Source organism: Triplophysa dalaica, chromosome 13 (genome assembly GCF_015846415.1).
Source record: "Triplophysa dalaica isolate WHDGS20190420 chromosome 13, ASM1584641v1, whole genome shotgun sequence".
Lineage (NCBI taxonomy): Eukaryota > Metazoa > Chordata > Actinopteri > Cypriniformes > Nemacheilidae > Triplophysa > Triplophysa dalaica.
In genome coordinates, this window is record NC_079554.1 from 15,588,743 (window position 1) to 15,615,921 (window position 27,179).

Here is a 27,179-nt window from a genome sequence, read left to right on the forward strand (position 1 = left end):
TATTAATAAATATTGTTTTGGTTATAAATCCATTAGTGCATATTTCTATTTACAGCCTTGATATTTACTATATTTTATATATTTTTCGCACCTTTTGGGTCTCGTACGCTGTGAACAACGCAAACAACTGTAACATTATATGCAAATGTCTAAGTTTTTCATGAGGGTTCTGGACCAATCGCCGTCAGGAGGGGAGGTTTTGCCAATCGGGGCGGAGTTTTCTTGACTATTTAAAGTGAGGCGGTGCGTAGTGTAAGAGAATTCAATGTACCTTGGAGGAAAAGCTTTGGGGAGGTCGTGCGCGAGGGGCAACGCGTTTGTGTGGAGACCTTGCGGGATACACACAGCACGAGCACTGATGGAGCGAAAGGACCATTAGCTATAGTCCTGGGGAAATACGCAGGTACTTATCTGTAGTGGTGTTATGAACTTAAAGGATATCTTGTTGGTGTTTATATGCAATCACAGAAGAAGATCTTATTTTTCCTTCACAGCCTGTTTGTTTTATCAGCACTGTCAGCTGTGTGACTATTTGATAAAATATGATAAACTGGGCAGCGCAATGTTCTTGAGCTGTTAAACATTGACTCGCCCTTTCGCCTCTTTGTGCTGCGCTCAGAAGATCACAGTTGTTTACGCATGCAGGTGCGCATGGCTTCAGTTAATGTTTATTTTTTGTTGTAAAATCCAGTGAGCTGCCTACATAACCAGCACGTTGGTTTTTGTATAAGATCGTGCATCTTTGCTGGCTGCATATGCTGTCTAGGTAGGCAGCTCGTTTGGTTTCCAGGCAGCTTAAGTCTCACGTAACCCTTATTATATTTCAGAAGCAGTATTCCATGTCTCTCCTTTGCCCTGTTATTGATGGGAAACCAACTGGACCGGATCACACACCTGAACTACAGCGAGCTACCCACCGGGGATCCATCCGGAATCGAGAAGGACGAGTTGCGTGTTGGCGTGGCATATTTCTTTTCAGATGAGGAGGAAGAACTGGACGATAGATCCCAGACGGATAGCTTTAAAGACAACAACAGTCCGAGCAAAGACGGTCCGGTAGTGCTCAATGAGATCGAGTACTCGGCGTTCTGCTGCCAGGAATGTATCTACTCAAAACTGCGAGAGAACGAGGACCTGAATGTTTATTCGGTGAAAACTTTATTAACCATGTGCAAACCCGGAGATCTATTGGAGTTAGTGGCCAGCGCGCAAGCCCCGCACTGGGCGATATTTGAAGGGGAGGACCAGGTTATACACCTCTACAAAGGGGAGATCCGCAAAGACAGCTTGTTTGAGATCAGCTGCGGTCGGCAGGGCAGGATAGTAAACAATCGGTACCGGTACCGGCCGCTGCCTGCCGATTTGGTGATGCAGAACGCGAGCGGGCACCTTGGGCTCAGCAGCGGCGAGATTTGCTGGACGAACTCGGAAAGTTTCGCTGCCTGGTGCCGTTTCGGCAAACGGGAGCTTAAAGCGGGCGGGGAGGCGCACTCGGTCGAGCAGCGTTACTTTCTGAAGGTGCACCTGTCCGAGAGCACCGTGCACACGCTCGTGTTCCGCAGCCTCGAGGAGATGATACGAGAGAGACGGCGGGTGGACGCCAGTGGGATTCTGACGGAGCTGTCGTTGGTTAACGGAAAGGAATGAGGGGGATTTCGTAGTCTCGTCGTGGACCGAAGGGGACTCGCATGCCTTATACAAGGGCATCGTACCTTTATGTCAAGACTTTAAGAGGGCTGTGCGTATTTGTGTGAAAATGTGGAAAATTTTGGCAAAGACAACGCCCCGTCTGGGTATGGCGTGAGAACCGACCGTCCCACTTAAGTCATCCTGTACCTTTTAAAGGAAAAATATTAAAAATGACAATAAGGTGAGCCCTCACAACAGATCGTCCGTGACCGCTCCCCTGAATTCGTACCCGAGCCCTATAGACCTTGGTTCGCGCTGCGGCAGATGGTGCTTATGGAGCCAGGGTGCATTCAATGTCTTGTCTTTTTTGAACTCCAGAGCTTTAAGAATACACGCGAGCCATGGAGCTCCGTCATTGAGCATCTGTCCAGCTGAATTAGTTGAAAACCGATCCAAACACTCCGAACCTCTACTGGCGGCAACACGCGAGCCATTGTTTTCATTCTGTTACCAACAAACGCGGCAAACATGCTTTTGTTTTTGAAATCCATATTTTTGTATTTCAGTTAGTACCTTCAAAAAAATGTTTTTATTGAAATAAACGTAGATTGCCCTATGAAAATCATGGTTTTGGTCTCTAGCTCTTTATATTGTTTTGCCTTCGTAAAATGCCAGAATCGAGCACGTGCTTGGAAAGCCAGCCTCATGCAACTTCCTAAATGATGCATTATGATTCACGTATTAACTCACTGTGCTGTCCACAGTATCGACCATTCCCTTTTTCATTCGGGGGGATTTATTTATGCCAGCAGGGAGGTCATTTGTTAACATTGGTGCATTAGTATGCCCTATGGGGAGTTGTTGATGCATGGATACACGGTGCTTTTGTCCCTGGCTATTGTTGATGGTCATTGGTGCTTTCTAAGCTTGATTGTTTGGAGACATTTGGGATGAAAGTCGTGATGGTTGGAAAAACCTGCTGTGTCAGAGACATTTCATTTTATATATATATATATATATATATATATATATATATGCTCCACTTGTTTGCTTTCATCCACTTTTAAATATATATAGCACATATCCAATTTGTATCTACACTGCTTGTGGTCCAAAAATCATACATCCACAAGAACTGCAGTCTATATTCTATTATTTTTTTTTGGCTGCAAAGTTTGCATGAGTTAATGGGAGAGCTGTGAGTGTCTGTGCGCATAGACACTCTCCGGCACCAGTAAATATGGTCATGCTCTGTTTGTATTCCTATTAGGGGCTGTAGACTGCAGCTGGGATCAGTTATGCTTCATGTTCAATGGGGCTTGATTGGCCCGCAGGTCCGTGTGGCTGGACCCTTTACAGAGCTCCTGCATGCCAACAATAACAAGTTATTCTGAAAATCACTGCACACCTAAAGAAAGGCTGTTCATGTTTACATTTTTGCTTTATTAGAACTGCAGGTTATATGTGTGTTGTAAAGCACAGTGTAATAACCGGCTGTGTGGTTCTACACATTGAAGCTAATTTTTTATATTCTTCCTTAACTTGTGAAATTGAACAAAATGTGACGTATTTTTGAGATTCTGCAAAAAGAACCTAGTTTTGTAATGGTGCAGTTTGTATTTGTATTCATTACATATACATCATACACATGAGATGTGTGTGGGGGGACCCCCCTTTTGGGGACCAATTCAACAAAAGTGTCTGGGGTGTTATTATTTTTAAACAAATTTGATTATACATATTTGATTATAAAAATGCAAGAGTTTTGTTAGCATTGATCTTTATTAATTATAGTTAAACGCATACAATAATGTTTGATGATATGTCACCATTTAGTTAGTAAATTTCTAGTAAGTGTGTGTGTGTTTCTATAATGAGTCCTCATTATACACATGTTGTGTCAGGTGTGCCAGTCTGAGCCGTTAATATGAAAAGCGGATGAAAGCAAACAAGTGGAGCAGGTTTCTAAAGGCATGGGAAAGATTGCACACCAACTGTCAGATCTGTTCCATTGAAGTTACAGGTTTGGTCTTGTTTGTATCCACTTTGACACGGTACTGACAAGTGCTATTTAGAAATACCAGACTTTCACACAAATTTATTGTCCTGGTTCATAAAACGTCATCACCATTCCATCTCAGCCACATTGTATCTCTAAGTTCATCAAAACATTTTTGGTACCCTCTTCCTGGACGTTTCTCTCATTCGTAAAGAATTGCATAGTTACCACTAGCACTACCATGCATCTGTGAAAAATACAATCTGTCACTTGTACCGATTTCTATTTGCATTGAGATTTTCGGATAGTAGGCCAGCAGGCTATATGTGGAGAATGAGGCCAAAAAGGAAAGCGCATGGGAGTAGATGTTGCCATCATAGGATGAGGAGAATATCTTTAGCCTGAACAAAGTATGTCTCTCACTGGTATGTCATATGTGTACCTCCCGTGTCTCTGTGTATGTGTTTTTGTCACACTTCGTAACCTGTTACTGCGGAAACCTAAGCCAGTCATTTAGATGTGCCTACTGAATATTATTTTACTCGAAGCCTGGGGAGAGAATGAATCGATATCCAACCTCTTTAACGGAGAGTTTGTTGTTTTTTGTTTGATTAAACCACTAAGAATAACACATTTGCTGCTGCTGTGGAAGAATTATAAACCCTGCCTCCCTTTCGGCTTCAGTTGGGTACTCATTTAAACCAGCGGGCTAGCTGGTATTGTGGTCTGAGGAAGAGAAGAGGAATTTAGCAGACGAGGCTCCTTTGGCTTATTTTTCATTTTGTCGATTACATTTCGCTGCAGTGTAAAATAATGTAAAATGATATGGTTATATTGTTTAGAGGAAGGTGTTTAGGTGCATATCTTCCACTAACAAAAAAGAACCATTGTAATGTTATGGCATCAATTTATTTTATAATAATAATTCATAATCCTACAAAGCATGTAACACCATGGTGAAAAAAAATATTGAAATCATTCAGGGATGGTTTCCCAGACAGGGCATAAAACTAGTCCCAGACTAACTTAAACGTTAAAGGTGTCTTGATCAAAAAAACTTACAATGACATATCTTAAAAAAGATCATTGCCATTGTTTTGTCTCGAGAAGCACACCAGTAATGATTTTGTGAGGTATGTTTTTTAAAACTACTTAAATATCCCAAATGAACTAAAACCTAGTCCTGGTCTAAGATAATCTCTGTCCGGGAAGCTGCCCCTCGGTGTCACCAACTGATACTCAGAACGGAGTCTGAAATTGGATCATTCACCCAATTATGTCATCATGTATTCACCCTTGTCTGTATGTGACTTTCTTCTGTAAAACTCTAAAGAAGATATTTTGAGAAATGTCTCATTGGTTTTGTGTTTAGACAATGGAATTCAATGAAATCAATGTTGTTTGGTCTCATCATTCTTCAAAATATCTTTTTTTGTGTACTGCAGATAAAAGAAAGTCACACAACATCGGAATGACATGATGATGAGTGAATGATGAATGATTTGGGAGAATATTCCTTTAAAGAGTATATTAGGACATATCTTATGATGCAACAAACACAGTCTATCACATTGCAGAATTCCGCAACTAACTCTTCACAGTTTGGCTGCAGGTTGTAAAACAGGGCTGTCTGATGAAAATTCAAACTGAGTTCTTGAAACCATCTACAATGACTCAACAAAGTCAACATGTACGGTGTAAGGCGAGCAGCCGAATAAGAGTTGCACTTTAAATGCAGAAAACGTTATTTTGTCCTATCGATCATTTCGTCAGGGTGCGCACAGACCTGTTTAGAATGAATAGAGGCTCTTAGACTGTGGAGTTGGCCGCTGTGAGCTAGACAAACTTGGAGATGTTGTGGCACCTGTAGAACAATGAGCTACCTAGACTGTTTACACAACCCATGACAGCCTCATTATGCTAATGCTTTGTGTTTTTAAGGTTCTTGTCTGATCCCCTCATGCACCCTTCAGGTCTCCCCTGTTAGCAGTAGACCTACTTCTATATTTGCTCAACTACTACCTGATAACACCGGGCCACGGCAAGGATCTCACTGTGTACCCAATTAGAGAAGAATCGTTTGCTCTTCTTGTCTCCCTTTGAACCATGCGGTGAGCATGGGCAGTGATGGCAGGGGAAAAACAACCTGCCTCATGAAAAATGACCGGTCTCTTTAGAAAAGTGGAACAATCTCTCAGAAACCTCTCTAAGGTTTGGATCAGAGGTTTGCTCTGTTTTTTATGATGTAAGCTCAGAGCGCTCGGTGTAGTTGCTGAGAAGAAGTGACATTGAGGTGGAAATTTCACAGGTGCTGGTGAGGTTTGGGAATGATGGAAGGGTTCATTTTTTAGCAGAGAGAGGATGGGTATGTAGACCTAGGAAAGACAATTCATGAATATTATTTCTGTGATATCTCTGTTGTTTTTTCTAGACTGCAGACATTGAATAGAAAGCAGGAAGCACTCTCATATCACTGTTGTCCTTCTGAAACCCTGTATTTCCATATTTTGTGATTCATTATTTCTGCCATAAATCACTATTATTAGTCACAAATAGACAATTGACCCAAAAATTAAAGTTCTGTCATCATTTAATCACCCTGGAGGTGTTCCAAATCTGTATAAGTATCTTTGTTTTGATGAATACAGAGAAATATATTTGGAAGAATGCTTATAACCAAACAGTTCTTGGCCACCATTGACTACCATGGTAGGAAAAATGTCAATGTTCCATGGTGCCTCAGATCTGTTTGCGTTCCTAAATTCTTCAAAATATCTTCTTTTGTGTTCAACAGAACAAAGAAATGTATAAAGCATGTTTCCTACTGTGGTGGTAAATGGTGGCCAAGAACTGTTTGGTTATCTTTATATATCAAATATCTTTCTCTATGTTCATCAGAACAAAGATATTTGCACAGATCTGGATTCATTTGAGTGAATGAAGATTTTTTTGTTTACTTTGACAACACATTATTTAATAATTCAAAAGTACCAGTTCTGAAAAACAGCCAATTTGGACATCCAAGGTTTTATAAGGACAGCAACGATATTCTTAAGAGATTAAAGATCTCAGGTCTCTCAGATTTCTAAATATATTATCTTTATATAGTTATATATTAAGATTTGAGGGACAGCTGATGCCTAAATTTAAGAATACCGAGAACAAAGGACGTTATGATGGTTGACTAGTCGTATAGCTTGCCAACAGCTATTATTCTTTATCTGTAGCTTTCAGACAATCAGATTGTGTCACATCTTCATTGTTTGTTGTCAGTTTGAGTCCTGTGACAAATGTTATTTAAATGCTGTTGTTAAGATATAAGATGGTGTGGGTTCCTGTGAGACATTTATAAGTAAAAAATACAGTAGTCAAGTTCTTACAGGTGTTCTTTGTTATGTAACATAAAATAAAATATTTTAAAGAATATGGGAAACTAAACAGTTCTGGGGCACCATTGACTATCTTGGTAGATTTTTTTTCATACCATAGTAGTCAATAGTGCCCCAGAACTGTTTAGGTACAAACATTCTTCCAAATATAGTGTATGTGTTAAGCAGAACAACATGTATGTATGCATGCATATAATAACTTGAGCATGAGTAAATGATGACAGAATTTTCATTTTTGGGTAAATTATTCCTTCAAGAAACTTGGCCTATAACCAGCCCAATTATACTGGATTCTTAGTTGACTAGTTATTTAGGCACCCCACCAACATGCAGTTTTACATAGTCTACCCCTATTGAGTTATTAGCTACGAAAGAGCAATGTTTGAGCATTTGGATTGGGAGCATTCCTGTTGTATCAACATATTTTTCATAACACCTCAGCTAATATTACACAGCTTTAATTGGTGTTGTCGCTCTGAAATGTGGGCACAACAAATCAAGAGGAAACTTAATTTAGCAGGTTGGGCACTAGCAAACAGATACACACAGTTGTGCCCATAACTTTCCACCGCTTCGCTCATATTTCACCAACTCTTTCTGTCTCTGAGCTAATGAGAGTCTGAGGTACAGGATTAGACGCACTGCTTCAGGTACAAATACAATCTCACTGTTCAGCTACATTACACACCATGCCATATTTATTCTCACACATTTCATATTTCACTCCTTGGATTTTGGCATCTATTAGCAACAATTTCAATTGTTAGTGTTTCATTGCTCATAACTGGCTCATTTGATGGTTAGAATGCTAAATGCAATTAATTCTTAATCCTTTATTCTAAGCAATAGTTTACCCAAAATTTTACATTCGGTCAGCAATCACGCTTGACTTTTAAAACCGGTGTGACTTTCTTTCTTCTGCAGAACACAAAAGAAGATATTTTGAAGAATGTTGGTAAACAAACAATGTTGGTACCCATTCACATTCCATTGTAAGGTCACAAAGCCATTGCAAGTCAATAGGTTCCACTGTTGTTCGGTTACCAATATTTTGTGTTCTGCAAAAGAAAGAATGTCGGTTTGAAATGAAAGAGGATGATTAAATGTTGACAGAATTGTCATTTTTGTGGGAACAATCCCTTTAATCTCCACTTTGCATCAGATTCCTATGTCTTAGACATATTTAAGATATCTGAGATACAGAAAGATCATGGCGTTATAAAGCGCACATTATGTGGAAAGCTTAGCTCCTGGAAGAACTTAAAGTGAATTGTTTAAGTTTAATATTGAAATATTATATTTTTGATTGAGCACTTATCTTGGTAACTGTGGACCATTTGAAACATTGTTGAGATCTTGAAACTCTATATAAGTTTCCAAAAACAACAGCCTGTTTGTACTCCATTTAACCCCATTGGTTTTTAGGAGAAACGATTGCCACATTTAATTCTTTCCGATGTGTATTAACACATTATTTGGCCCTGCCCCCTGTGTTTGGTTTTCTCTCCCTTCTTTGCATTTTTTGTTTCTCCATGCACACACCCTCGGGCTCTTTGTTCTTCCTGCTAAAGCCAATCACACTCAGCGCTGTGATTTAACACATATCTCATCCCTTCCATCTAATGCTTGCGCAAACATCTTCTCACACAGCTCATTTGTCTGCTTTGCTCTTGCTCTCATTCTCCCTGTTTTTCTCTCGTCTCGCTGCCGTTGGTTTCTCTTACCTCATCACACGCTCAACCTTTCTCTCCTTCTTTACCTCTCTTACCCCATTCTCTCTCCTCGGTCAAGCACTGTATTTATTTCTCAGCTCGACCCTCATCTGACCACACAAACTTTCTTCGCAGCATTTTATCAGTTGTTCATTTGTAACAGCGATAACACCCCCCAAAGGTGGCACCCCCTCTGTGCTTCTCACAGCACAAAAACACCAAGTCCATGTCACAGAATGTCAAAAGAATGTCAGCGCTTGACTTGAAATGGGCGGAGAGACAGAGAGAAACTAAAGCATGCGCTTTGCAACTTAGTAATTATATTTTTGATCCTCTGTGTTATGCTGGTGCACCGGATTTTAAGATCCACATGTCCTTGCCGGTCCTGAAACAACAGTCTGATAGCCAATCAGAATTAAGGCTTAGTAGGGATGTCATGGTTTGGCTTTAGGTGCTTATAGACTGTTTTTATCCACCAATATTTTTGCTCTTGTTGGTTATGGTTTTGTTAGGGGTTGTGAATTTCTTTATTACGATTGTTGCTCCAAGAAAGTTGATACGTGTTTTCTTTTTCTAATATTAACCTTACCCTCCTGTCTGCAACCCTATCAGAACAAACCGACAACCCATATTTGGTTCACTACTCACCAGTCGATTCACTGCTGTAAGCAATAGCAACGATTGAAAGTAAATTCCCATTTCACAAAGTGAACAAAAGAGGTGTAACATCATTGAAAGTCTTCAGGTGCCCTATTGTATGCTGAGGTTCTTTGTCAAATTGCCACTGCCAAATTATGGGAGTGTTCTAGATTGCCATGAGCTTGACTGTGGGGCGCCTTCCACTTTAAGCAAGAGGTGATTTCATAATATTAGGTCTGGCATTAAGTGTATATGGGCAACTTTATGGTTTGTTTTCAAAGGAAGCACCAGGGAGTCTGATTGCAGAGCCGATGGAGGAATTGATGTAACCAATAGCCTTTCTTTGAATTATACATGATTGTCAGACTGAAAGGACCTGAATGTCACATAAGCAGTCCCATGCACGCACTCTCAAATGTATGCACAATAGTGCTGTATGTATGGCAAGCCATGATAATGACATAAAGTTGTAAATGGATAACTATGGTTACAGTACACTTTTGCATAGAAAAAAAATCAACTTAGCAAACTACGGTTTTTGATGTACAAAATAATAATAATAAGTGAAACACAAAAGAAAACTATTAGAGAGCACTTTAGCCCTGGACAGTGTTTCTACATGAGCACAACAGTGTTCTCGCAGCATGTTTTGTTACAAAGTCCAGAAAGCAAGACAGTGAGAGAGAGCAAAAGAAAGCCAACAAGTGAAATATTAATGTACCACAAGATGAATCTAAAACAGAGCCCTCATACATTCTGTAAGCGATGGGCTATATGGAGAAACAACACAGCTGAATCAACACAGCTTGTTGGCCCTCTTGTGGTTATGTCTCATGTATATATATATTCTGGTTTTGAATATAGAGTTGTTTGATATGTATTCAAACAATTATGAACTTCATTTTAAACCGTATGACTTAAAAATTGTTAACTGTATAAACTCCGACAAGATATTTGACATTTTTAATACAAAGATAACATCTACAACATCTATTGTTGTTTAGTTTCAGACCGAAGAACCCCCCCCCCAAATCATTCACTTTGAGCTTGTACGTATCTTTCATCACTCTCTTCTAGACATACACACAAGCTCTCCCTACACAAACACAGACCACACTTGTGGTCTCTCTCACACATGCACACAACAAACATGTCGACACATTACACCAAGCATATTGCATTTCCTATGATAAAGACAAGAGGATCACCATAGCAACGTCACAGTACTTCTCCCGTCCATGCTGCTTGTAAGATGAGAGGATGAAAGACAACACAAGGAATAAATGGAATTTAAAAGCATGAAGAGTGGTCAGTGCATCATTTCACTGACAACTGTTGCATTAAGAGTGGATCAGGAATGAGGTTACTTGTATCTCATGCACAGGAAATCTAGTAAATCTAATGAAATACCAGCCTTGAAGGATTGTGCATTCATGCACATGCATGTGACTTTAAATATGTAATTATAAAGATGTTTTGTAATTTTTTGAGGTCATGACTGCCAACATCATCCTACCTTAACAGTTGCCATCCTTCATGTTAACAAACAAGCTTTTGCTTTGGAAAATTTAAGAATGTCCTAAATAATTTCAAACAAAGTATGAAACCATTTCCAATTGTCCTAAGAGGATATCTACAGCGTTTGTTTTCTCTTCCGAATCTTAAAATGCATATTTTATATTTCAGTCAAGATTCCCACATGAACAAAGTTGCTGTTACATCACTAATGTACCAACATTTAAATGAACGTTTGCAACTTAATGTTAAATTTATGGATCAATTCGGGTCATTGTATACAGGCGATTTATAACTATTGTGCTCGCAGTACCATAGTAAATGTGCTCCATAAATAAGAACAGTTCTGTTAATTTTATGAGGCATTTCTCTTTCTAGTCGACTGTGATTTAGTCATGTTACCGCGTAATTTAACAATTTTCTTTAAAAGAAAATGGCAGATGAAAATGCTTTACGATTTCACACTTCATTCCAATCCACTATAGCCATTTTAAACAGTCATTTTTCAAAAGCAAAGTTTACCAAATCACCATTCAGTTCTGTAAATCTTGTCTAAGAGAGCAACGGTAACCACGGGAGGCAGAGCTTAACAAAGGGTACATTTAAATCAAACCTCATCTCACACAGGTTCTATTAGATGATGTGATGCTGGCAGGAGGGCAGTAGACAACGTCTGCAGGCAGCTGAATTCTTTTGTCATGGCCCATCATAAAATATATTGCACACACACGGCAAACATCATAAACACCAGGACATAATACAAACAAACAGCTCAGCTTATGACTGTCAATGCTTTGTCTTATCAATCCGGACATATAAAGAGGGTGAAGACAGACCACATCCTTAACTTTTGTTTGTGAAATTCTAATATTGTATTATGCCTTTCAAACATTGCCACTGATAAGGATGAGCAGCACATGCAGGAGGAAAATAAATGGAAGTATTTGTGTCTGTCTGTGAGAGGACAATATTTCACTGCAGGTACCATGGCCGCCCAGAGACCTGTGTAAAATCTTTTGGTTTTGCATACAGCACCTTCTGTCTGTGCACACAAACATCTCACTTAAGCATTGATTACATCTCATTCTGTCTCTTTAAAGCAGCTCATTTACAACAATAATTAACACTCTCAAAGGGGACACTAAGATAAAACATCTGCTGTATACACGGCCAGACGAGTAAAGGATCAATTCATCTCCTCTAAGCTGTCAGTCTGTCAGTAACATCTTCCGAACCCAGCCGCTCTATAGCTGCAACAATAACCCAGAGGGTGATCTCTGTCTGTTGATTTTACGACACTCATCTCAAGAATGAATTATTACCACAATATCTCCGTGCACATAATGCCCGTTGCAAATACAATGTAAATACTTTTCGAAATTGCAGGCCAAGTGCACTTGCTTTAAGTTGTTGCTTTAGAAATGGCCAGTCATTAGGGTATGGTACAGTGAACTAACTATAATAGGAGGTGTAATGAAGGAGAGAAATAAGTACACTGATTTAAGAGTGTGAATATACACTGTGGCTCTTAAGGGATCTGAACACTTAAGCCTTTAGGGCATAGTTCAGTTAAATATAGATTAATTTCTTTGCATTATATAACAACATTTCATGCCATTAGTTGGAAAGAGCCTGCTGTGCGAACTGCTGGGGGAACAAACTTCACATATCCACCATTTGGTTTGCAAATGTACTTATTTATTTTTGGGGGAAAACGTAGCATTTGACTGCACATGACACTTAATATGTTTTTTTTCTAGAGGAAAATCCTCAAACTGTCGCCTTGGAATTATAAGGTTATCTGCGTTCTGAACAGATTTGAGATAAGTTTAACATCTTTTGACTTCAGATTTTTCAACAAAAAAAACTTCCCCAAATGTATACAACATAAAAAAAAATGTAAATAAGTTGTCACATTTTTTTGATGACAAAACCTTTTATTTCCAGGGCGGCAATAAGGCAACAAATTGTTAGAATAGTCTACATTAAGAATACAGCGTTGTAAAATTTATGTATACAGCCTCAATTTGGATACAGTTTAAGATTCATTTTTGATTGCAATTGACCAATCGCTCAGCCCCGCCCATCTTAGATACTGTCGCTAGCTCAGACAAACACACTGGGTTCGGTATGTCTTACAATGAGAGCTGTCAGTGTGAAAGCCTTGTCCCAAGAGTCTCGTCACACATTTTCCGTTGAGGAGTATTCTAGTGGGACTTAAATATATAATGTAGGGATATATAAAAGATTTTACTATAAATATGATAGATAACCAGATTAATTTGAAAGCAAGAGTTTGCAGATCACAATGCAAGTAGAAGCCGGTCGTCATGATCGCAAATGACAATACTATTCATATTCCACAGGATAAGATTAAATGATTTACATATAAACAGTTTAATATGTAGAGGCACTGACAGTTATGTGTTTTTGACCTGCAATGAACATGATGTGAGAACAGTTAGCTATTTAGGTTTGAATGTTAGCTTGGATTCACTAACTTTACCACACTTTAAGCCAGTGATACCTTGCTGAAGCACATGATGACATTAACGTTCTGCTTGAGCACATGGAAATTGTTGGTTGGGATAATGAGAGTAATGACAACCATTTTCTTTGGGATTGGGATTGGGGTTGAACCAGGTTACTGCACCCACATTTTGCTCTGTCTTGTTTAGGTTTAGCAAATGGAATAAAGTAAATTACATTCCCCATCCTCTCAGGATACATGGAATTAGTGGTACAAGTACCCCAGGCAAATCAAGCGAAAACCTGACGACATCTTAGATTTGTGTCAGCCTCCATAGTCCTTTGGCTGCAATTTGCAACCTCACCGTTAGATGGCGCTAAATTTCCTACACTGGACCTTTAAAATAATTAAGACTCACAAACACAGAAATCATTTAAAAGCTGGAAATGTAAAAATATTGTGAACAGTGTCAGTCTCATTAAATGGCAAATGTCTTATTCATCACTAACAAAAATAACAATATTTTTTGATACAGGTGCATGGAAAAGAGAAAGCTCATCTGACCTGCAATTGAGTAATAGTGTGCTTGGGTAAATAAACCATCCGAGACTAATCAGAGTGCAATTGTGTTTGTGTGTATAAGCATGCCCGGAAGGTGCCATGAGCTCAGCCCACCTTGCTGACCATGTCACTGTTTCCATTAGCAACCTGTCACTGAGGGTGCCTTATTGTGTGATGCTGCTTCCGATGGGAAAGATGTAGAGGTGTCTAGGTCGCTATGACTACAACCGGCTGCCGCTGAATCATCAATCTCTCCCCTGCTATAATAAATTTGCATACAGAACTGCAAACCTTCACATTTTCAACAGCAATAAAAAGTTCATGAGGGCAACGATATCATAATGCACTATAATTTTTACAGGTCCCACTTTCAAACGACACATTGCGCTCCGATGGGACGATTGGTCAAAGAAAGAGTGTAAAGACTGCTCAGTCTTACATTTTTATTTTTAACACACATTGCTATAAAATTGCAATTAGAAGCATTGCAGATTTTACAGCCTCATAGGGGAACCTTTACAGAGAACTTTGTGTTAGTTCTGTGGAATTTAAATGGTCGTTCAGAAACAAATTTGATGGCGCACTAAGCATAAACAACTTTATATAAAGAAGAACATATAGCCGATAAAAGTACTGTATACAAAAAACTTTCACTTATAAAGAATTTCTTTCTGTTGAACCTTAAAACCATTGCAGAACCTCATTATGCTGACAAAATAAACACCACCTCTCCCAACACTGCAGGAGGGACTCATGAACCTTACAAGACCAATTAATTCATTAAAAACTTTAATTAGCTCGGCCTTTGCCCTCATTGACAGTCCGAGAGAGAGAGAGAGAGAGAGAGAGAGACAGAATGAAAGTGGAACAGTTAGAAACCAACAAGGACATGGATGTTTTTCCAAAATATATTTTTTGTCATGACTTGTCTGTTTGAGAAGGTGAACGTGTGAGAGATTGTTTGTGTACATGCATGTCTTGAATGTGTTGTGTTGATGTGACCTGATGCAACTCAGTTTTCATGTTCATTGAAAATATATTCTTTGTCACAGAAATATTGATGTCGAAATAAGTTTCTTTAAAAAAATATATACATATATTTAAATATCCAGTGTATGAAATATAGTGGCATCTATTGGTGAGATTGCGAATTGTAACCAACGGCTCACTCCACCCCTACTTTTCGAAGCACTATGGTGGCCGACATGGGAATAAGATGTTGTCACGTTTTTGCTTCTTCGCCAAAGGAGATAACCTATTTACGAAACACGCTATAGAGCAGTTTGTCCGTTCAGGGCTCATTCTAAGGTAATAAAAACATAACACCGTAATTTGCAAGGACTTTAAACACCTCTTAAGACGTAGTTATGTATATAATATTGCATTTCTGTCAATAGATACTCCAAAAAACGACAAACTGTACCTTAAGATTTATGATTAACTTTATGTAAGGCCACGTCTTTTGAACGCATTCAAATATGTTTGGAAAAAGTGATCAATGCATGGGAGGTTGTCCAGGAAGCCCTTATGGACAAGGTTCGGATGCATACTATGCAAAGATATCCTTTTTAAAACAATCCATAGTTAGTGAATGAGACCAACAGAATGCACGCATAAGCACAACCTGTCACGAGTGACGCAACACACAAACCAACGATAGGAAGATCGTATACCATAATTATTTACCTCTCTGGGGTGACATTTCAAGGTGAAATATCTCTTGAGTTTTCTATATTAAACCCTGCAAGCAGGGCTGATGGTATTTATCAAGCTTCCCATCGCTGCAGCTTCCACACACACCTGGAGAGAAGCCAAGTGTGAAGTGTGTGAACTAGGCTACATACTGATACTGGGCAAGGGTTCAATTATCCACTTGAAGCAAGGATTCAATTGGGCCCTTGAAAAAGGGAAACAATCCAACCCTCAAATCTTCCTCTTTGCTCTCCCCCGAGTCCAATCCGTTGGCATGGATTAAAAACCCCGTACTACATCTGAGGAGATTCTTGCCAGGATGTGACTGAATGTTAATCTACAGAGATGTCATTCTAAGCATGTTTGAGGTGCTTTGTGGGGACTTGGCCATCCTGTCCGACCAGCTTGCAGAAGTGGCTACAGACAAGGGTTACAGGGTTTAACCCCTGGAATTATTTCACTACATTTGCACTGCGAGTGCTTTTCAGTGGCACATCTCTAACAATAGTGAGAGACCGAGGTCTGGCGTTTGTGCACTGCAAGGCATTTAAAGACAGCTGGACGCTTCCTCTCGACAACTAGTTGAGTAGATTCGCTAATTAAAAGTAAACATGCAATCGCATTAGCTTAAGATAATCGCCACATCTAATTAGTGACACGCTCCTAAATGCGCCAACACGTTTAAAGCAGCACAACAAAATGAGAAATGTCACAACTTTCCCATCACCTTGGCACTTTCCTAAATATAATGACAGTTTTTCACTTACCATCTCTGAACAATTACTTCATGTGCAATAAAACAGAAATGTCACGGTCCTGTGCCTTTGTCATTATGTGTCTAATGCATGCTTTGATTAGATGCTACCAGGCCTGATTTTACACAATCATCAACAGGTCTTCAGAAGAAGGTCAACTGACAGCCAGTGTTGGCATCCTCTATCTCTCTAGAGCCCTTGATGTTTAGTGCGCTTTACATTTAGGGCATGCAAACATTCGCACGGCATTCCATATTAAAGGCTACAGTTTAATCTGCATGTTTCCCTTCTTAGAAAAAGACGTTTAAGCCTTTATTCCACGTGCAACTTTCAGTAACCTTTTCGCCACTTTACATTTCAGACGCGGATAATTATCTGCTCAGAGATTTTTCCTGCTGCAATTTATTAAAAAGCCAATTTGGCCCCGAACACAGCCACTCTGCGTGAAATCTGGACCGGGAGTGAGAAATAGCTTTTATATTTGTCAGTCGGTTTCCATCCCGGTGGAATCCCCGCAGCCAATCCCTGCCTAATTCTGAGGTAAATATTGTCTCACGTGACATTAACGGACGCAAAACATGCCGAAAACTGTTATTCTTCCAAACAAACACACAAAGCGTCCGTCAGCACATATCTGGTGGTAGCGGAGTGCTTTTACTAGTGAGAAGAAGTGGCTGCTCTCTGACTGATAAGAATTTAATTAATTCAATCTGTGAGGCCACTCCGAGTCAGCGCAAATCTCTCTGTAACTTTTGAGTGACAATAAAAATGAGTGAATGGTGAACGAACGGCGTTAATTTGTTTGTGTTTATGAATGCTTTCAATGCGAAATGGGGTGCACAACATCTCTAGGGCTTCCTTCTTGAATCTCAATTTTGGATTCACCCCTACATATTACAAATGCTAATTATCTTGCATAATGCCATTTATTTGATGTAAACCATAAGTAAATAGGCTAGTTAAAAAGTGGAAACTGAAAATGGATTAGAACAAATTCAAGCTATAGTTCGCACCCGAAATGAAAATCCTGTCATCATTTAATCACCCTCTTGTCATTTCAAACCTGTGCAGAACGCAAAAGAAGATAATTTGAAGAATGTTAATAACCGAACATTGAGGTACCCATTCAAGTGCATCAGTTTTGTGTCCATGATACAATAGAAGCGAATATATATCTTCTGTACTGCAGAAGAGAGTAAGTCACACTGGTTTGAAATGACAAAATGATGACAGGATTAAAGGAGTAAAAATCACTTTGTTAAACACATAAATCAATAAAATAAATCTAACATATGACTGCAATATATTCTAGTCACATTAATTGCATATCAAACATATATGACCTCCATACGGTGAATCACAGCATAATTATGTTTACTGTAAATGATTAATTATTGTTTCAAAGTCATCCTTTCAATATTAAAGGGGTCATATGGCACGAACACGTGTTTTTCTGTGTCTTTGGTGTATTATAAATTGCCCATGCATGTATTAGACGTGTAAAATTGCACAAATGAAATTGTTGAAACAAAAGATGCATTCTATCTAAAAGCGAATGCTCACCCAGACCTGCATGAAACACCTCGTGTAACCACACCCCCACGACGTGGGGCAGTCATGGCCTCGTGGTAAGAGAGACGGACTCGAGACCAGAAGGTTGCTGGTAGGAATGACTGAGGTGCCCTTGAGCAAGGCACCCTACCTGCTCATCGGGCGCTGCAGTGATACATGCCCACTGCTCCAGGTGTACGTGTGTTCTCGACTTGCTGTGTGTGTGTTCACTACTCTCTGGATGGGTTAAATGCAGAGGGTCACCATATCTGACTAATAGGTCACTTTCAAATCCACGTCAGTTCGTGGTAAGAGTCGACAGATGTATATGCAAGTCAGTACTGTCAGTACTATTGCTTTGGAACCTGATGTTCCAAATATGGTAAGAGGCGTTACATTTCCGTCACACGCTTGCAGTATTCAACCAATCACTACGCACTGGTTAACTGGCCAATCAAAGCACACCTCGCTTTTCAGAGCAATGAGCTTTGTTGAAAATCTGCACATTTCAGAGAGGCAGTGCAAAGAGGAGATACAAACATGCACGGTAAGTGGAAAATACAGCGTTTTGAACCTTAAATCGAGTATACACATTGCATTACATCTAAAACAACGATAATATTCGCTTTAGCCGTGTCATATGACTCTTTTAACCTTTTTTATAGGGTTATTCAAGAGAGTACGCTTACATGGCATTTGACAGGAAATAAATAGTATTGCATATCTGCATGTCATTACATATAGATGATAAGATACATACTCTTTTACATTTAAAGTATACTATGGACTTAATATTAACCATTTCATTGCCATTCTATATGCATAATCTGCTTAAAATGGAAAAAGATGGAAATGGATTTGTTACCCTGAGGCAATAGAGTGCTCATTTTCAAATCTGCAATTTAAGTGCCTCGGTTAACTAAGCAACATAACACGAGTAAGATTGCCCTTGTACTAAACATCAGCACAAATATGATTCATCCGAACGAAGTAAATGGTTATAACACCTCTCTGAGGCTGCTTTTAAGATGTTTTGTAATATAAATGTACAGGTGCCTTAGGATAAAGCCATTCGTGCACACTGTATATATCTGATTTACAGACGAGAAAAGAGGCACACTAGTGTGTGTGTGTGTGTGTGTGTGTGTGTGTGTGAGAGAGAGAGAGAGAGAGAGGGTGTAAGGGAGGGTTGACTGGAGTGTGAAATCTTCTTCTCACTGTTTTAAGAGTCACTGGTTTTAGCAGTTAATCCGTACAAGAACATAAAACACACATGCACAGACTCACAATGCCACACATCTCCAATACAGCAATTCCATAATGTTTTTCAATCTCTCATTCACACACACATTAAACAAGTGCAGGTAATTGCTTCTATATAAGTCTAGCAAAAAAAATGTAGTTCTCATAATTGTGAAACTGTACTTGTCTCCTTATGAATAATTGTCTGTGTTTGTATCGTTCTTATTTGGATAACAGCATTTGGAAAAGGACTCAGTTGTCATGAACAATTTTCAATTTATTATCGTTCAGACATTACAAGACAAATTCAAAGTACATCAGCGGGTGCGAGGTTGTGAACTCATCTAGATACCCTGACAACAGACTGAAAGAAAAAGACAAACAACGCCAAACCCTTCTACATAAAAGAGCTTGTGTCTGTCTGCGAGTGTCACCAGTAGTAGTACAAAAGTTAACTAAATAAGCTCACCCCAGGGTCGCTTACTTACACAGATCCTATCAGACTCTTTCATCTCTCTCCTTCCCGACAGCTTTAATTAGTCTACGCTCTTACGCTCCATTTCAAAACTTTGCATTAAAGCCAGAAGCCCAAACTCTAGCAACATCTCTCTTAAATTGACATACATCTACTCTCTTGATGTTACAAAGCTTTTCCTCATTTGCGCCATTTTCCTTCTCTCCCTCACATGCTGTTTGTTGTGCATATGGCTACAGCCCGAGACGACGGACACTTTTGTGTATTTCGACAAGTAGATTTCGATACCTTGCTGTTTCTCGCAGCCTCCAGGTCATCAGGGATACAGTTGAGCTGTGATAACAAGATAACAAGATGACACCTGCTTTTGCTGCCATAGAAACCTGGTACGCACGGACACAAAGCAGCATGCATAAAAACATGCTCGCACATACCGCAACTCCAACTGGTCACTCTAATGGCAGCACTGGGAATCACTTCACATCTCTCGAACTGGCACTTGCAGTTAAAAAAATTGTGTAGCCATGGCAACTGATCAGAGATTCAGCTGTAGCTGTAAGTAATGTACCTGGCCAGCTTGAAAAGCTGGACTCGTAAAAGTTACACTAAACATGCCTGTCTCATTTAGACACAAAGACACACACTGGAGGAGAGAAACAGGTCATGAGCTTTTTGACATAAGCATTTCTGGGTCACTGCTGATAGGACCCAATATAAAATACACATCCATATATATCTCTTATAGGACTGAAAGCACGTTTAAGTCTTGTTTTCACAAGTCTCTTTGTACATTATCCCGCTTATTTCACGGCTACTTGCGGGACATGTGAATTAGAAATATTTTGTCAGCTAAGTTTTACCGAATGCAGACCTTCGGCGAGAAAAAGGTGTTTACTTTTGGTTTTGAGGTCAGAAACAACATTCAAATGTCATGAACAGGCAATTTGATTTAACCGATTGTAAATATGAGGTCAAAAAAGCTGTCAAAATCATTTGCTGCGTCCGGGTTACTGTGCGTTATTGGTTTTGAGAGGTCATTATCTGGGAATAACGAACCTTGGAATGCCGCGACTGGCCAATCAGAATCAAGCATTCCAACGAGACGTGTAATAACGATGCATATAGCCCAAGCACAATCTGTTGTATTTGGAAGCAGCTTAACCACTCAAACATCGACCTATAATAAACCATGGGCAAACCAGTCACGCATTTAAAACTATTGAATGGCAACAGCACATAGAAATCAACCTGTATACATTCTGACTGTAGACCAGCTACAATCTCAAATAAAGAAATAACTGTCTTACATTATTGCCGGCCTGCATGCAAAGCTCAAAAAGTGGACTTTCTTTCTGGGTTGACTTCCCGCATGAGGGCATTAATGTCCAAACAGTCCAGTAAGTCTGAAATTCATTTTCGCAGCTGGCATTTGGACAGCAAGACCGCTGGTGACACTTGAGCTTCACTTACGAATGCCGTGACGTCATGAAACAGTTGCGTTGTCATTGTAACAGTAACGTTATTGATGTTTTTAATGGATGTTCGTGAGACACATTAATATTTATCTTTGATAAAACATTTTTATTTATTTCTTTATATTTTTATGTATTTAAGACTCTCTTCTAAAAGAAAATAAAACGTCTGCTGCGAGTATTTCTTTGTCAAGAAAGCCTTCTGAATGCTACAAGCAAAGGTATCTCACCGAGCGGCGCTTGTGTAAAGTTCTGTATGTATGTGTGTGTATAGCTTTTGAAGACCTGCTGTGCTCTGTCTCTCAGCCTCTCTAATCTCCACTGTTTCATGTCTTGTCAAGTGGTTTCCCTCTCATCCCCCCATCCCCGAGTCCTTTCTCGCTCTCTCGCGCTCACCCTTATCTTGGTACCTCTCATCTCTCTCCCCCTGTTCTATAGTGCAACAACGTTCAATCTTTCATTTCACTCTTCCTTCTCTCTGGAGGGGGTCAAAAGTCTGATAGCGAATGTGTGTAGAAAGGGATGTAGACACGCATCTTCGTAGGTAAGACTTAACCTGCGGATATACGCGGGGAGCACTGGGGTAAACTTACATGGTTGGCTAGTATTCAAAGGTTTTCGAGGATTTTGGGGATTAAGCATTCTTCGTTTAATCCGTGTTGTCCCTTTGTCTTTAATTGCTGTCACATTTTTTTCCTTGTCAAACGTGCAGCGGGCCTGTAGTGAAACTGTTATAGCTTGTTTAAGAACGAGAGATAACCTTTCCACTGGCCCGAAACATTCTTGGCTTCTCTCTCTTTCTGAAAACCTCCATTTAATCTTCCTGCTCATCTGTGATGACCCTGATACCACAAAAACATCTGGCAGATGTCTGCATTTACATCAACAAGACATGCTAATCTGCAATATGTCTTGGAGACGTCCACTGTCATCATATAGACATCTATAAGATGTGTGTTAGATGTTTATCATTTAGAATGGATGTAAAACTGCTCTTTCTAAGATGTTTAGCATGTTTTTACGACGCAGATGTTTTCCAGATCTCCAGATCAGCTAGCTGGGTATTAAAGCGCCGTGCGCGTTCTTTGAATTCACACGTTGGCTTTTGAGCGAATATGTTGATGAAGAAAGCAATTGGGGAGTCATTTTTGCATCAGTCGACAGAGATACAGATCTTTCTGAAGATAAACTAATCTTTCTGTTAAAGCCCACAACACTATAAGCCTACATGAAAATATCCGTGTCTGTAGCTGGTATAACAAAAGCGGAACAATACCCAGATAGCACAATTCATCTGGCTTTTTACATCTGGAAGACATCTACAATGCATAGTTTGCTCATCTGCAATACGTCTCGGAGACGTCTGAATGTCTGCAATAGGCCTGTTAAAGATTTGGAGAATTGCTGTGTAAAAACATCTGCTAAACATCTCAGAAAGAGCAGCTTTACATCCATTCTAAATCATAAAACATCTTACAGACATCTTCTAGAGGTCTATATGACGTCTGACAGCAGACATCTCCGAGACGTAATGCAGATGAGCAAACTTATTTTGGATGTCTTGCAGATGTAAATGCAGACGTCAAATAGACGTAAGCCAGATGTATGTGTGTTATCAGGGTACGCACCTGAGGAAAGTTTGTTCCTCAAAGTCTGAAGCATCAAAGAGTGAATTTGACACATTTTAACATCAAAAGAATAAAGCATGTCAGGTTAAATCGTTAAACTTTATCTACACGAGTCCGTGACGTGCTGATAGTCAGGAGACACTTTGTAATTTCATATCGTCTCTCAGTTTGTAAAAACAACAGTGCAGCTAGATACTGTCATTAGATTTGAACTTGTTTTATTTAATCGCAAATATCCTCATACCAGGTTTTTTTTTGACCTCATGTACCCACCTCCTTTAATGCGGACACAGAAACACAGATTTAGTCATGTATTAGAAGTTATTACATCACATTTTATTACATCACTAGGCCTATAAATCAATGGCGGATACTAAAGCACCAAAAGGTAAAAAACTTGCATAAACTAGCACTCGTAGACAAAAAAGTGAGCTAACACTTTCAATTGTAGCTTATTATTCAATCACTTCTGTTGGGACTTTAGGTCACGCGAAATCTCATATTTATGCAAAACATGGCTGTCAGCTTCATCGGCTGTTATTATCATTATGCGCCGCATAAGTGTGCCAAATTAATGAACGCTGCCTCTCGCTGTCGAGAACGTTGACAGCCACCTAATGATGAGGTACAGTCTACCTGTAAGCTATGGTGTAATTATTATCTCTAAAAGATAACACACTCATACGCCGCAGAGAACGATGACGTCAAAAGTTATTCTGAAGAATACAATCACCGCCTCGGTTCTCCCTCCATGGTTTTTATTTGGTGATGCGTAATAGGGTCCACAGGGCAGCTTGTGTGGATCTGCTGTAGATGATCTGAAGATAGGATTATGCAGAGGAGTTCAAGGGTTCAGTGAAACTGAGGCCTTTTCCGAATGAGCTTTGCAGATAGTCTACCTTAAAATCCTCAAGAAGGATTTAGGTGTATTGTATCCCTCGAGCTGTTTCTTGAAGAATAACAGCATAGCAGTGGAAGGGTACTTGAACATGACTCACAAAAACGTGATGTCTAACAAACACTGAAAAGAGTGCTTGCTATAAATAAAAGGTTCCTAATAAAGTGGTCATTGTGAAACCGCAAGCATGCGTTTATTGACATGAATGTTCTTTGTGTTTTAAATATATACCCTTGGCTAATGTTTCCGGCTTCAACCTCCCCACGGCACAGCTGCCAACACATTGCGCCAATGTCTTTCGGCACATTTGGTACAGGCAATTACTCTGAGCTATAACTCAAAGACGGCATCATTACAGAAACAATATCAGTTATAATTATGAGTCACAATAAGAAGAGATAATGACTTTGCTGATGTTTGTGCTATTATGCATTTGTTAATCAGGACATGTGTTGTATCTTTCTCCCTTGACAGACAATCTCTTGAGAGGTGAGACTTTAATTTACAGCTTACGAAGAAAGCAAACCACACAGAAGTTGTTTTAAGAAATTCAGCAGTAGCAGTTTTAAATACATTTTAATAGGAAAAGTGAATGCAGCTTGTTGTTGCTAAGTCAATATATAGATAAGATAAGTCTGTGGGACTATTATCATTTTTTTTAGTGCTTCATCATCCAGCAGATAAAATCATAAGTGTGTTCACTTAGAAACGTCACCAATGATCTGAGGTCTGATAAAAGAACATTGTGCTTGACATGTTTTGGTAAAAACACAATTACCTTCATTGGTACCAACATTATTTTGTGTTTGGATGTACACGCTTCACACAAGTTGTGGCGCGATTTGAAGCACCATTCATACTTTTACTTTTTATATTTTAAATGCCTTTAAAACAAAGGTAAGTCAATTTTAGCATGATATTTTCTTTGTCCCGTAGAGAGCATTTGAGGTGAGGTATTACAGAAAGTTCTGGAAAATATAAAAAACAGCCACTGGGTGATTAAAGCAAGACACGTATCCACACGTTTTAAATGTGATACATTTATTGAATACTGATGACAAATTCACCTAAAATGCACAGATAAGTCACATTACTGCTGAATTACCCCACACAGTTTGTAGCGCATCCGTATGCGTGTGTTTAAAGAATCATGTGCATGAGTCCGCCCGAAGGCCTAATCTGTTTTCTTCAAAAAATAATTAATAGCCTTACAAAAGAGAAAGAGCAAAAGCTGCGCACGGAACGATCAGCCGTGAAGTCGCACATACACGTGCGAACCCACCGTCAGCACACATGCGGCGTTTTCAATTCCGACTCTGGCCTATAATAATTATTAGCGCAGGCTAGCGTGACCAAACAGCCGAAGTAATGTAATTACACCCGTGTCACCGGGCTTCATTCAGGAGAGATGGCAGGAGAGAGAGGAAAAAAGGAAAGCGATTTGAATCCTTTGCCAACAGGAAGTCCAGTACATAGTCTGATATGTTGAAGCTCAGGTTAATTATGACTGACTTTTGCACTTTAGCATTTCGTGCCAACGGTCCATTCATATTTAGATTTTATTTAGACGAGAAAGACTAGCATCCTTCCTTTATTAACATAATCCTATTCACACAGAATGACACTCTCAAAGTCACACACAATCCCTTTGTATCATGGTGTGCCCACATGCTTCCCTCAGAGCCATTTTCGAACGACGGCGAGGGCGCTGTTGAAGGTGAAAAGCCCTGGGTGAGATCCGCGGAAGGACAAGAGCAAGGAGCCGGCCTCAGTGCTGTGGCCGGCCTGGTGGAGCTCTCGGGCAGCCTTCTCCACATCCCAATCCCCCTGAGCTAGCATGTGAGAGATCAGACGAGAATACAGAGCTGTGTCCACACAGCAGATCAACATCCCGGCATTCAACAGCAGAGACAGAAGCTCAGGGTCACACACATCTTCAGTCACCTACACAGAGAGAAAAAAAAATCAATAAATGCTTTAGTAAATGTGTAAACAAGCCTTCAAATTTAAACAGAATTTCTCATATTCAAGTATTCTTTATGAATTGGTAGACCTTTATACACCAGATGTTAACATCAGTTCAGTTGATCCGAGTATAAATGGTGAGCCTGGATTTCATGTACACATTTCACAGCCACATACTGTACAGGACATTCATATGTACGCATTTGGCAGATGCTTTTATCCAAAGCAACTTACGGTGCATTTAAGATATACATTTTTTATAAGCATGTGTGTTCCCCGAGGATCGAACCCATGACGCCGGTGCAATCCTCAACCAGATGAGCTACAGAAACATTACGTATATATACATCAAATTTGATTGACAGCTAAAAAAATTGATAGACCAGGATGCATCGGGCCGTTCTGTTTACACTCCCAGTGTGATCACGAAGCCTTGTGAACCCCACTCACACTTGTATTTAGCTCTGTGTTATCATGACTGCATCACACTTTGAGTAAACAGGTCCTGTAAACCAATAAGCCTGCACTATTACACTAATAAACAAACTGAATCTCATCGCCTCCGCCAGAACACGGCTGCTTTTCCCCCGGGCCCCCGTATTCTGTTCATCTGTTTATCAGTGTGGGTTTTGTTTAGTCGCCGTGTTGCACTTGCATGTCTGAAAGAGGTCACGTACAATATAAATGAGCCGTACACAGAGCTGTCCCACCCTTCTGTGACCCCCGGCCTGCTCGGAGGGACCGGGAGCACCTTGTCTCCCCGGCAACGCTCTCTTCTTTTCGCAATAAATTATTCATCTGCTGGCTTTAGAGGTGAAAAACACACAGGCGAGATACTGTAGGAGTCAGCACAGTGTAAAATCAATTATGTTCTAAATTTGATTAAAAGCGAGCCCACTACTGGAGATATGATGCCCTTCGACTGTGTGTGCGCGTGCGTGTTCTTGTATTAAATGTGACGCGAAGTTAATAGCTGATATAAAACACCCAAACTGAGTTTATATATTTGTATTGACCGTGCACTCGCTTCTGACGCATATTGGAAAACATTCTGTTATGATTGTGTCATACACATACACAGCACACGCAATAAGGATACATGATGGTTATGGCCTTGACACAAACACATCTGATACTAATTACTTCTAATGTTTCCATCAATGTCTTCCTCTATAAAGTCATTTCTGCTCGCAAATGAGTAATGTAAACGGTTCAATTGGGATAAAAATATAAGAAAGAGAGAAGGTGGGTAATTGAAGCTCTCTGAGGTCTAATGAGTGTATGATTATGTATATCAATGATCTGAGACATACTTCATGTATTCATTCTGCGAGAAAACAGTCTGAATCAACACGGATAATTTGTTTTTGATCCCCATTCATTACTCTATGACTCTCACATAAAAACAACTATAGTATATATAGTATTTTGCTATAGTATAGTATACTATAATATTACCAATAGTAAACTGTGGTAAAATTACTAAATACTATAGTGTTTTATATTAGTGGATATAAAAAATACTAAGATTTATCAAATTACTAAGGTAATTATACTTTACCAATGTATATGTAGAATTTACTGTTG

General features: G+C 39.5%; 2 protein-coding genes across 3 annotated transcripts in view; one reads left to right on the forward strand and one right to left on the reverse strand.

The window, feature by feature from the left end:
- Positions 1-266: 266 nt before the first annotated feature.
- Positions 267-2,254, forward strand: lratd1 (LRAT domain containing 1). 2 transcript variants are annotated; one of them, XM_056764626.1, is made up of 3 exons: positions 267-403; positions 495-645; positions 828-2,254. In XM_056764626.1, the coding sequence occupies exon 3, from the start codon at positions 865-867 to the stop codon at positions 1,645-1,647; it is 783 nt and encodes a 260-aa protein (XP_056620604.1). In that variant the 5' UTR covers positions 267-403; positions 495-645; positions 828-864; the 3' UTR covers positions 1,648-2,254. The 2 variants fall into 2 exon arrangements, with proteins under 2 accessions (XP_056620604.1, XP_056620603.1); XM_056764625.1 differs by lacking the exon at positions 495-645.
- Positions 2,255-24,658: 22,404 nt separating this feature from the next.
- Positions 24,659-27,179, reverse strand: part of nbas (NBAS subunit of NRZ tethering complex) — a 134,606-nt gene continuing 132,085 nt past the window's right edge. Inside the window, 1 exon segment of the mRNA XM_056764246.1 lies at positions 24,659-25,571. Coding sequence (XP_056620224.1) covers positions 25,305-25,571 — 267 coding nt within the window. The 3' untranslated portion in view covers positions 24,659-25,304.

Coding starts and splice junctions, on each gene's coding strand:
- lratd1 (XM_056764626.1), top strand. CDS start 865: ATGGGAAACCAACTGGACCGGATCACACACCTGAACTACAGCGAGCTA.